At 40.7% G+C, this 12,832-nt stretch overlaps 1 protein-coding gene across 1 annotated transcript in view; it reads right to left on the bottom strand.

Moving 5' to 3' along the window:
- Positions 1-4,312: 4,312 nt before the first annotated feature.
- Positions 4,313-12,832, bottom strand: part of LOC136852464 (single-minded homolog 1-like) — a 136,158-nt gene continuing 127,638 nt past the window's right edge. The window contains 5 exon segments of the mRNA XM_067127105.1: positions 4,313-5,277; positions 5,280-5,404; positions 5,932-6,079; positions 6,438-6,544; positions 9,335-9,534. Of these exon segments, the coding sequence (XP_066983206.1) occupies positions 4,454-5,277; positions 5,280-5,404; positions 5,932-6,079; positions 6,438-6,544; positions 9,335-9,534 (1,404 nt within the window). The 3' untranslated portion in view covers positions 4,313-4,453.

Below are 12,832 nucleotides of genomic sequence, written 5' to 3'. Positions count from 1 at the left end.
GGTTTTTTTTTAGCTTAGGCTATAAGAGTTTTAAGGGGCGTATAGTGCCTTCAGTGTACCAAACGGGGTGCACCGTAGGCATTATTTAATGTTCTTTGCAGCGTTCCTTCGGCCCCTAGCTGCAACCCCTTTCATTCATTTTACTGTACCTCCATTCATATTATCTTTCTTCCATCTTGCTCTCCAACCTCTCCTAACAATTATTTTAAAGTGCAACTGCGAGGTTTTCCCCCCTGTTACGCCTTTCAAACCTACCTACTCTCAGTTTCCCTTCCAGCGCTGAATGGCCTCATAGGTCCCAGTGCTTGGTCTTTGGCCTGAAAACTATATTCCATTCCATTCCTTTAAGATTTTTAACCATAATTCATTTAAAATGCTCGCTTTGCTAAGCGTTCAGACTGACTGGTACTCTTGGATTCTGTTACGCAGGAAGAGCACTAGTGGATCCAGGAGAGGGGGGGCGGCACCTCGGCACGCCGCCCCATGAAAAATATTGACAAAATAATAATAGTGAAGTTTTAGATAATGATAACATAAATGAGAAATATAAAAATGGGAAAAATTAAAAAAAACTCTTATTCTGAATAAAATACGTGCTTATTCCTCTCTCTCTCCTTCTCTCTCTCTCTGCCTCTTTATATATTTGTATAGTATAGACATATATGTATATAAACACATATATATACACAGACATACATAAATGTATATATAACACACACACACATACATATATATATATATATATATAAATATATATATACACACATATATATATATATGTATATACGTATGTATAAAATGACAATTGGTCCCCCCATGAAATTTTTCTGGATCCGCTAATGAGGAAGAATTATCTTTAAAAAGAAAAAGAATGATTTTAATGAGAATGATTTCACTAATAAAAACTCTTTATTCATCAGGAATCGACGGAAATGAAACCTTTTCGAAAAGAGGAGTTTTATTAATAGGACCTAATTATTATACAATATTTACAAATATCAGTTCTGTACAAGACATAAAAAGTTGACTTGAGGTGACACTGCATGACGTACATACCCACGCGCCGTACATTCATACATACATACACATTCACGCATGCACAAACATTTACAAGCACTCATGACAAATATATCTTTCAACATTTATTCTTAAAACTGGGGTGTAAAACAGTTTCCCAAATTATTGTTATTTACACGATTTCTTTTAGTGTGTTTCATTATATACTAAAATTATCTTCTTGTTTTTTTCAATTTTTTTTTTCTCTATATTTTTGTTTGATTTGGACGAAGTACAAAAACACAATGCCCGAACTGACCCGCCAACCGAACTCCATTTCACAAACGAAGCGGGTTGGCTTGTTGCGTCTATACATACACACATACATATGCACATACAGCGTGTAAATGGTATGTGCCGTATGGGTGTATGTATAAATGTGATTCATAAGTACGTCTGTATAATCCATACTTATGTCAATATATTTATTCAGGATGCCGCACTCTCTTCAGGATACACTGGTTACAGGGTAGAGTTTGTTCCGGTGGTGCCCGCCTTCCGAGGAAGGGTACAGGGGGGGGGGGCCTTGCTCAAAAAACGTCGGGAAAAACGAAAGTGGTCTTACACACCCTCGGAGGGAAACGTTACCAAGTGCACGATGATTTATACTTTTTTATTTACGAAGTGTTGCCAACGCGAGGTTTTTATTTTGGATAATCGTGTCATTACTGGCTTTTCCACCGTGAAAGTCTTCAGACACATCTGGGCATTTTAAATGCCCTTTCTTTTCCTTCATCTGTTTTGTTGTGGAGACTAGGTTTCTCACTGTTCAATCACATATGCTTGTTCCGGGGCCCAGAGTCTTTGGAATTTTTGTTAATCGCTGATGTATTCGATCGAAAACCAATTCAATTGTTGTTGTTTAGATTTTTTTTTTCTGTAACGTTTTCTAGTTTTCTTGATATTTCTTGCAACTTCTTTGTTCGAGAACAGAAAATTAATATATATATATATATATATATATATATATATATATATATATATATATATATATATATATATATATATATTTATATATATATATATATATATATATATATATATATATATATATATATATATATATATATATATTATATATATATATATATATATATATATATATATATATATATATATATATATGTGTGTGTATGTATATATATATACAGAAATATATATGTATTTTTTTACTGAAAACCAACTGGGAAGGCCTTGGTTATGTGTAAAGGGTCACCTACTGAACATTTCTGCAACTTGCAGCACAAAAGAGCCTCCTTACCTCAGTTTCTGCCAAGGAGTCAATGTCTTTTCAAGAATGTGTATGTGACAAAACACCGACGATAAATTCACACTAATCGCAGGAGGCATCTAAAAATTTACTCTGTTTTGCAAAGTCAACACGTTCGGAACTCGAGAGACTTATTGCAAACAAAACCAAGTGTCGTATTTTTGCGTTCATTATCTCAGCCTACTTCTGCTTTATCTAGCTTTCCGTTATACAAAAGGGTGTTTTGCAAATTGAATAACAGCAGTAAAGGCCCCGTATTGGGGGTAATGCCGTCAGTGCACTTAATGCGGTGCACTGTAGGCATTACTTAAGGTTCTTTACATCGTGCTTCGGCCCCTAGCTGCAACCCCTTTCATTCCTTTTACTGTACCTCTTTTCATATTCTTTCGCCCACCTTACTTTCCACCCTCTCCTAACAATTGATTCATAGTGCAACTGGGAGGTTTTCCTCTTGTTACACCTTTCAAACCTTTTACTGTCAATTTCCTTTCAGCGCTGAATGACCTCATAGGTCCCAGTGCTTGACCTTTGGCCTGAATTCTACATTCAATTCAGTTCAATTCAACAGCTGTAAAGGACAAAACAAATATTGTCCCAGATTCATAGGTTGAAAAATAGCTTGATTTTCTTTGTCAGGAACCATATAACTTTCGGACGTTCGGAAGAATGAATAATTTAGCATAACTAAACAATCTCTCTCGATTTAATCTGCGTTAGCAGGTGTGTCAGAATATAGGCCTACTGGTATGTATACGTATACTTAGGATGCATATAGATATTGCATCCATAGGTTGTGACGACCCACAATTTTGGTGACATTTACTGGTGTCCTATTATCCCTTTCTATGCTACCGAATCCTTTTATTTTGTCTCTTTTTCGTAACGCTTTATCAAACTTTCCGGAGAGTTAACGCAACATCCACTGACATGAATAAGCAAAACACTGATGCCTAGACAAAATCTTCTGGTGGAAACATTGAAATGTTTGAGAATGTGCGCCATTTCGTTTTGTGCTTTTACCCTTCTCACTATTATTGTTTTTGTCGTTGTCAGCGCAAAGAAATCTCATCGTTTGTGTAAATATGCGGACAATGACAGCCATGCTGTGAATATTGACTTTGATTAAAATAGTGATAATGGAGGTGACGATGGTGATAAAGGTGACGTCGCCTCGCAGTGATCGTGACAGTGAAGATGCTGGCGAAGATGACGATGGTATCGTGCGGACAGTGACTAAAGGAGTAATGAAGATGATAAATCAAGTTCAGTGATGATGAAACTATGTGGAAAATGTCATTTGTTGATAGGCCATACTATTTAATGCAAAACTAATGGCTGTATCTTGGCCAGGAATAATCGAAACAATTAAAGAATTAAGAAGGAAAACGAAGTAAGACCTGGCGCTGAGGGAAACGAATGATTAGGAGGCAAGAAAGGGAACACAAAAGCAGGCAGAGAAGTATTGAGAAAATGGTACAGCTTTAACGTGAGAGCCAAGACCTTGATGAGGATAAGGGAGACATCAATGTAGAAAGCTCTGGGAAGACAGAGAGAAAATTAATTTTAAAAAGAGCTGGATAGACCCATCTGCCTTTGTGTGTGTGTGTGTGTGTGTGTGTGTGTTTTGTCAGTTTGCTAATGGTGTTTCTCAATGTTTTCTTAATCTTCGGAAATTTTCATACATTTATGGTAATTTGCAAATTATAGTGTATAATTTTTATTTGAATTTGTTATTTCTTTCACTATCATTACCACTCGTTTAGAATATTTGGATCGAGAACACAACATGTAGTAGTTTGTGACCTGACCACACATAACCATTGACCTCCTCAGTTTTAAATAAGAATTTGAACGTATTTTTTTTTTCACGCGTGGTTTATCTGAGACCAAGTTCTGTTATTGGATCGTCTGTATAAGTCACTGTTTTCTGCTTATGTGAGATTTTGATATAGGCTTATTGAGTCCGTCAGTTTCACTTCCAGAGTGTTACAACAATTTGCTCTCGAAGTGCTGCTTTCCCTACGTTACTTAGGAAAGCACTCGCTCTTCAGATTTCAGTCCCCTTCGGCGGGAACACTTCAGCGTTGCCTCGACTCTGACTTTGGGCGAGACCTTCGTCGTTCGGTCTCAGTGAACGAATTCGTTCTGTGCGTGGTACTGTTGCGCGTCGACGATGACCGAGGTATATCCGGGTTGCTGCAGGGCGTGGTGGCTCTTGCTGCTGACGCCCATGGAGGCCTCCGTGGGCGTGGTGAGGGCGGCATCCACGTAACTATAAACTCCCCTGACGCAACTCCCTCCTCCCCCTCCTCCGCCTCCGCCGCCGGCGCCTGCCACCCCTGCCGCGTACTGGACCTTGTCGGAGTACTGGAGCTTCTCGGTGTACTGGCCCTTGTCGCTGGCGTACTGCAGCTTGTCCGTGACGTAGAACTTGTCGTGGGAGTGGCTGTAGTAGTCGTGCAGCGGGTACATCGACATCGCGGTGGCCGACGCCGCTGTGGTGGTGGCGGTGGTGGTGCTGTTGTTGTTGTTGTTGTTGTTGTTGGGGTAGTCGCCGCGCGTGTCCTCGGACGCCGAGGAGCTTCCGGAGCCGTGGCTCCAAGGACGCTCCTCGTAACCTGGCGCTGCTCCGGCGACGGACGCCGCGCTGCCTTTGACGCTGCTGCTACTGTAGTGGCAGACTGTGGCGTTTGTTGCTGGACCTACTAAGGGCGTGGGATCCAGAGGGCCTCCTCCACAGCCGGCGTAGTGGTGGGGGTCGCTCCTCGTGTAGCGGTCGTCATAGACTTCGTATGCCGTTGGGTAGCAGGCCAGTCGGGGGTCTGGGTACGGGGTAGGGGGCGCCGCTAGTGCTGGAGGTGCGAGGGCCGAGGGGTAGTGGAGAGGCGTGCCTCCGGGTCCCTCCAGCACGTCCTGAAGAGCTTCTGTAGGCGCTGGAGAAGGGTAGGGGACGTGCGGCATTTGAGACGCCCTCCGGCCATGCCCTTCATGTTCTCTCCCCACGCCCCGGCCTCCTCACTCCCTCGGGCACCACCGACTTGTTCCCAGGAAAGCCTTCCGTCGCGGGCTTCCACCTCACTGTGGGAATAGGGGAAATAAAGCGTGAGAAATTACCTTCCCTATGAACATATAATCGAGGTTATGTTTTATTCTCTTTTGCTTTGACTCTGAATGGAAACATACACTTGACTATATTCGCCTCCTTTAAGACATCATTGAGTGAGATAAATGTGCACTTGGAATAAAACTGCTCTAGAAATTTACTTGGCTGAACGACTCTAATCAGAGACGATGCTTGGTAGAAAGTACATTGCATAGCGGTTGTTCCTTTAACATACTTTATTTAACTAAGGCTCTTGCAATGAACATGCCGTATTTACGGACCGTGGCTTAACTGAAATATACTACCAAGCTACATTTTGCATTTACCAGGAAGTCTTTTCCTAAGCAAGTCACAATACTCTTCTGTTGGTTCGGCATGGGTTTTAAATAACAACAATAACGGTAATAATACAATCAAGGAAAATTGTTTCTGTGTAAAATTGAAGATCATCTTTACCCTATCAATGTTCCGCATGACGTCACCGAGAACTGGAAATCCCTACCTGAGGACATAATTAACTGCTACTATACAGTGAGGTCTGGACGATCTGGAATTGTGCACTATGGTCGCGTAGCTCTGGACCCAGACCCAGCCTCCGTCTCGTGTCAGAAATCTGTAGTATTTGGTCGTCACCTGGCCCTTCATTAATACTGGAAACAGATGGAGGAAGAACAGTGAGCCAACATAAATAACAACTCAGTTGCTTAGTTTAGGAATAAATCAGTGTTGAATATACTGAGAATAAAAGGTACGGAAGTATAGACGGGCTGACGGTAACCATTTTCAGAGAACTAATTGGGCTCTCAGCCCTCTAAAAATCAAATAATGCAGACTGGGCCAGTGGTATACATTTAGTCAAATCAGTGGCACAAAAGGAGTTATATCAATTTACCACCCATGTAAGTATCTACTGTTCTCCTATCTCTATGCCTATTCATACATCTGATCACAAATCTTGGCCAAATCCATCATGATCTTTACAGAAGCTTCATTAGCCATTCAACTTACACAAATGGTGTGAGAATCGCATGTGGAGCATGTCACAGCCGTGGATGTACTGGTAGAGCGTCTTTTCGATAAGGTCTTGGGGTTCGAACCCAGTCAATACTCCAACTCTGAGAGGGAAAGAAAATGACGCGGAGTTTAGAGCAAGTATGAGCACAGGGTGACATGAACGTGAGACCGTAAAAACTAGACGAGGTCTTTTATTATGAAATTTATAATACAGAATGAACAAGAAGCTGGGAGTGTTTTAGCGGTGGAACGTCCCAGGACAAATGGACCTTGTTAATAAAAATATCAGTGCTAATGGCAGTTATAACCGCTAATTTTAGAAAATAAAAATATCAAATTCCAGCGCTATGAAATGAAGCTCTCATCTTAATCCTAGTATCTAAGACTCATTCAGCACAATATGATGAAGCAAGAAAGACATCAAGCAAAACGGAGAAAATTGTATGAAATTAAATAAGACAAATGAAAAATAAAATAGAGGATTACAGAACAGGTGATTACAAACCGCAAAGAAAGCAACATACGTCGCCACCGTCACCGTCAGACACTCTCCTAAATTCCGTGAATGCTGAGCGCAGACGAGTAATCCCAGTAAACGCGCGAATAAGCAAACTGGGAAGCAAGGGAAAACAAGCAACGAAACGAACAAGCGGACAAGAAAAATGCAAACCTCATTGCCTGCCAAGAGATAAAAATCGAGGATTCCGAAACTCTCTCGCGACCCAGAAACAGCAGAGGAGGTTGACACGACAATAAATGGGACCAGACAGAGTAAACAGGATTACCGAAACGGCTCTTATAAATTCTGCGCTACAGGAGAGTCTACTAGCCAGCGCTGAAACCAGGATTGTAGATTTGTTCCTTGGATAGGATTGGTGTTGTTGGTTAGTTCAAGGATTAAGCCTCAAGGGCGTGAGAGGCATTAATGTTTATCTCTGGTTTACTCTCCGGCGTGACACAGATTTTGTGTAATTTCTCTTAAAATGACTGTAAGAGGGACTTTATTTGAGTAGAAAGAACTAATATGTGCATTTAATGATTGACTAGTTAAATAAAGGAAGAGAGAGAGAGAGAGAGAGAGAGAGAGAGAGAGAGAGAGAGTCCAAAAATGTATGCAAGAAGAGACTTGAACATACGAGCTTCTGAGATCTAAAGAACTGCTTGGAAATAAACACACCATCAACAGCAATAAAGTTAATTTTTAGACAAGTGAGAAAGGTGGAAAGGATCAATTCCTCCAAGAGAAATCGTACTCAGGAGAGAAACCCAGGTCGGGGAATATAACATTCGACAAGTTTCACGAAAACACTTTTCTATCTTCCCGCAGACACCTATTTCACACGACTCAGAAAGCACAATTATTTTCGTCTTCGATGGAACGGCCATTCTGCCCAGCGGCAGAAACGTCCAAAAATCATTCGTTCAGTTGCTCGAATTACGGTTAGAAAAGAAAGTTTTTTTTTTCGGGGGCGGGGAAGGGGGCAGGATGGGGTGGTGTTTGAATTGGCCTTACGGTTTCATGGCCCACCCAGCCAGGAGCTTTCACGGTGGCTACACATTTCGCCAAAGATTGCTACTGAGGTGAATCTACTTCCTGAGAAGTACCACTAAACGCAGAACCAGTTGGTTCCAACTCAGTGAATTGTTTGTAAAAGTATCCATAAGATATTCATTTAGGTTGGAGCACTCCCTGATTCAACCCCCGCCCCTGCCCCGCCCCACACCCCCAAGTGATGTTTCTCTGAAGCAGCTGAGATACCTAATGAGAAGCCAAAGTAGCTTATACGGAATTAATGACATATGTCAGTTCTCCAAAAGAGTTTTACCAGGACAGGACCCTTAAATGACTAATCACCTGCAAATCCCATCATCTTTACGTAATGTTTATGAACTCATTTAAAGACTAATGGAAAGATGTCTGTTACAGAGGAAAGTGAATCAGCTATCAGGTTAAAGGTAATCGTTACCACATTGCCATCAAATGATTGTTTCTTACACATGCACACTTTCAGACCTAATTTAAGGTACATTATCTTTTGATAACTGATGAATTGCGCTTGTCATGTCTGACCACTAGCGGATCCAGAAAACTTTCTTGGGGGCGGCACCAATTTTCATATTATACATACACACACACACACACACACACACACATATATATATATGTATATATATACTGTATATATATTATTTGTTAAATTGATTTTTTTATTTTTTCCCATTTTTAAATTTATGTTATTATTATTATCTAAATCTTCAATATTATTATTTTATCATTATTTTTCAAGGGGGGGGCACGTTCCCAGGTGGGCCCCCCCACAATCCTGGATCGGCTAGTGTGTCTGACCAACTGAAGACGGACCTGAGAAGTTAATGTCAACAGAGGAGTCTCGAGAAGCGAGGTAGTTTCAGGTGAATGCCCTTGACCAAGCGGAAGTCAGAACCAACTCGAAAGAAAATAGCAGTTAAGGGAACATCATTCATCACCAGGAAAAGAGCAGAAGAAAAATCACATCATCCCCCGTAGGAGGGTAGTGCCGTCAGTGCGCCTCATGCGGTGCACTGTAGGCATTACTTAAGGCTCTTTGGAACGTCCCTTCTGCCCCCAGCTGCAACCCCCTTTTTTCCATTTACTGTACTTACGTTCATAATCTCTCTTTCTTCTTACTTTCCTCAACCCTCTCCAGACAATTGATTCATAGAGCAACTGCGACGTTTTCCTCCTGTTACACCTTTCAAACCTTTCTGCTGTCAATTTCAGTTTCAGCCCTGAATGACCTCTTAGGTCTCAGCGCTCGGCCTTTGGCCTAAATTCTATTCTAAAAATGCACCATGAAACCAGACGAAAAGTTAAGACGAATCACGACCTAAAAAGAGATGAGCACCCTTACCTCGCATCTAGGAATATCAGCTTGAGGTCCAACGACGCTCTGAACATGAACATATTGGAGTGCATCTTGATTTCTGTGATGGCGGACGGTGGGAGGGAATGGCCGACCGCCACCAGGCCTACGTTCTGGTAGCAGCTGTCGTAGGGCGCCATGTCCAGGGTGTAGTGTTTGATCTTCAGGTATCCTGAGCAGTGAATGACCTGCAGGAGGAAGAGAAATGCACCTGTGAACTGGAGTTTCTTGCATAATGTAACAGACGGACAGGCAAGACAGGCTTCGGGAGCTGAAATCTGTCAAGGCATCTTAGCGGTGAGGAAGGCGTGTAAGCAAAGAAGCAAGATATTGTATCATGCTTAGAAAGCTACAGGATTCGGCAAAAGGTCTCATTAGTAAGGATACTCTACCAAGACAGGAAACCGGAGGATTCACAGAGGGAACTCGACAGTGAGATAGGACTAAAAAGAGAAGAACAGTCATTGTCAAAGGCTTAGGAAAATGCGGATTTGTCAAGAGCGACTGACAGTAAGGGTAGGAATTGTACCAAATATGAAGGTAACTAAAGACAGACAATTAAAGCCAGAAGGAGCTGCTTTAACATTAACTAAATATTGTCTTTCTGTCGACTAATCAATCAAATACCAATTGGCAGGATAACTGACAGATGAATATGATATTCATCAACAATACACAATTACACACTGATGTTTACAAACATGCAGTCATTTAGACCAGTAGGACTAGCTGGTAAAACAGTAACCACAGAGAGAGAGAGAGAGAGAGAGAGAGAGAAATTAGTGAACCCCAGGTGAACCCTTTAATGCGTTCTTAATGTTTGCCCAAACAAGATATAAATAAGGAAATGAAGACCAGTGGATGGTCGAAGAAAGCGATGGATACAAACAGGCAAATAACGATACGTGGACGAAACAAAAGGTTCCCGAATGAACTTAGAACAATGATAAATTTTACCCCACCCCCTTCCCTCACCTCCCCTGGCTAACAACGCCTGTGTACCCATCTATGCTACTGTTACCGGTGAACAACCTGATGTCATGTTATGTACGGTTGTGTGTGTGTGCTGTGCACACATGCAGTCACATATACTGTATATATATATATATATATATATATATATATATATATATATATATATATATATATATATATATATATATATAAAATATATATATATATATATATATATAAAATATATATATATATATATATATATATATATATATATATATATATATATATATATATGTGTGTGTGTGTGTGTGTGTGTGTGTGTGTGTGTGTGCTTACGCGCACGTATGAATCTGTGTGCATGTATGTATTTAGCAAATGTAGGTGTGCAGCCTTAAATAAATTATTTTGCTTGTCATAATTTTTGCTGATGAAAGTTTTGATTTCAATTACATTATTAGAATTTATTTAATTGTTTTCTCTCCTTTTGAATTTCAAAGCTTCATTTAAAGTAAAAAAAAAAAAAAAAAAAAAGGTCATCCCGTTTAACAATCAAGCAACTATTCTGTTAAATGCTCATTTCAAACTTCACATTTACACATACACGGGAACTTAACCTTTTTTCAACGCAAGGATTTAGAATTCTAAGACCCTGTTCCATCAGCCTTTCTTTGCACAGCGTTTCGGAAAATATAATCAGAAATTCTGAAGTCATTCGCATCAGGATGGGAATCCTTTTTTAAAATCTTTACCCAAGAGTCGCTGGCTTTCAAATCCTTCAATCCAGAAGTGAGATGAGCAAATCCTTTGTTACATTGCCCCCGTAAGAGGGTAGTGCCGTCAGTGCACCTCATGCGGTGCACTGTAAGCATTAGCCTACTTAAGTTTCTTTGCAGCGTCCCTTTGGCCCCTAGCTGCAACTCCTTTCATACCTTTTTCTATACCTCCGTTCATATTCTCTTTCTTCTATCTTACCTTCCTCCCCTCCTAACAATTGATTCGTAGTGCAACTGCGAAGTTTTCCTCCTGTTACACCTTTCAGTCCTTTTTACTGTCAATTTCCGTTTCAGCGCTGAATGACCTCATAAGTCCCAGCACTTGGCCTAAATTCTGTATTTCATCTCTCTATCTTGCCATATTTTTTCCTCGGCTTAAAGTTACTCGGCTTGCACATCCTCAGTGTAGGCATAGTTGGCATTTCGTTCTCTACTGGCTTTCAGAGCTTATTGTGACCCACTGCCGTTCGCAGCAGATTCCTTGTTTACGTTTCAAGCTCCATCAACGCTTGAGGTTTTTTCAACGTTAGAATCTCAGGCCGATTGGAGGTCATTTTCATCTCCCCAAACAGGAAGTCTAGCTGGCATTTACAAAATTATTCTGAGCAGCCTGTGGCCGAATTTTGCAATTGGGTCTATGGTTAGCTGCCTTCTAGTAGCTGCCTTTTACATATTTTGGTTAAAAGGTAGAGCCTTTATGCAATCTAAACCGGCAGGTTGCTGCCTTTTTTCTACGTAACACTTGATCACCAGGAGAACACAGATATCTCGCAGTTCTGCGAGATAAGGATCTGATCTCGTTTTAATGGGCGAAGGCGTTGATGTCCTTGATCCACGAGGTCGGTCTCGACTGAAAATCTTATTTAGTTGGCTTAGCTTTCTCTGATAATTAGAATACAATTACGGTATGCCAAGAATAATAAAGGGTCTGGCAAATGGAGACGAAAAACCTGGGTTATATTTTCGAAGTATTTTGTTATGGCAATAAAAATTTTTCTCGCTTTCGAGGGCTGTTGAAGCCTTTGTTATATTGACATGTCTCAAAAATATGGACGAAAAGAGTCCTTGTGTCGTCTGCATTGATAATAATACTAATGGTAGCAACGTAATTTCTCCAGGGTATAATGTCGATCCCAGATGAATGTGTTGTATCCTTGCAGATAATTCTTGATCTCTCTCTCTCTCTCTCTCTCTCTCTCTCTCTCTCTCTCTCTCTCTCTCTCTCTGTATATATATATACATATGTATATATATGTATGTTATATGTATATATACATATATATATACATATAAGTATATATCTATATCTGTATACATATATACATACAAATATATATCTATATACATTATATATGTATGTGTGTGAGTCTATTTGCGCGATTTGAGCGATTCCCTTCAGTAACACCCATCAAAATCCCGCAAACTAAAGACATTCCTTCACACTGGAGTTGGGTTACAAAGAAAAAAAAAAACTAGCTCGAATGATAGCATGATCATGCATCCTTCAGCCGAAGCCACGGCCAAGCGCGAGGAATCGAAGGAAAGCGAGTGTTTGGCTTCGGACTCTAATCCAAGTCGTTCGTTCAAGTGTCACGTCCCTTGGCCTTACACTGACTCCGTCTACTCATACCGCGGGCTTACCACCGCGAGGAAATGAAAAAGAACATAAAGAATTGGATGGACTCTTCCCTCTCTCTCTCTCTCTCTCTCTCTCTCTCTCTCTCTCTCTCTCTCTCTCTCTCTCTCTCTAATTCCT

The sequence above is a fragment of the Macrobrachium rosenbergii genome, chromosome 25, assembly GCF_040412425.1.
Source record: "Macrobrachium rosenbergii isolate ZJJX-2024 chromosome 25, ASM4041242v1, whole genome shotgun sequence".
Classification (NCBI taxonomy): Eukaryota; Metazoa; Arthropoda; class Malacostraca; order Decapoda; family Palaemonidae; genus Macrobrachium; species Macrobrachium rosenbergii.
Note: the sequence above shows the minus strand (reverse complement) of the source record. Positions and strands in the feature narration are given on the sequence as shown.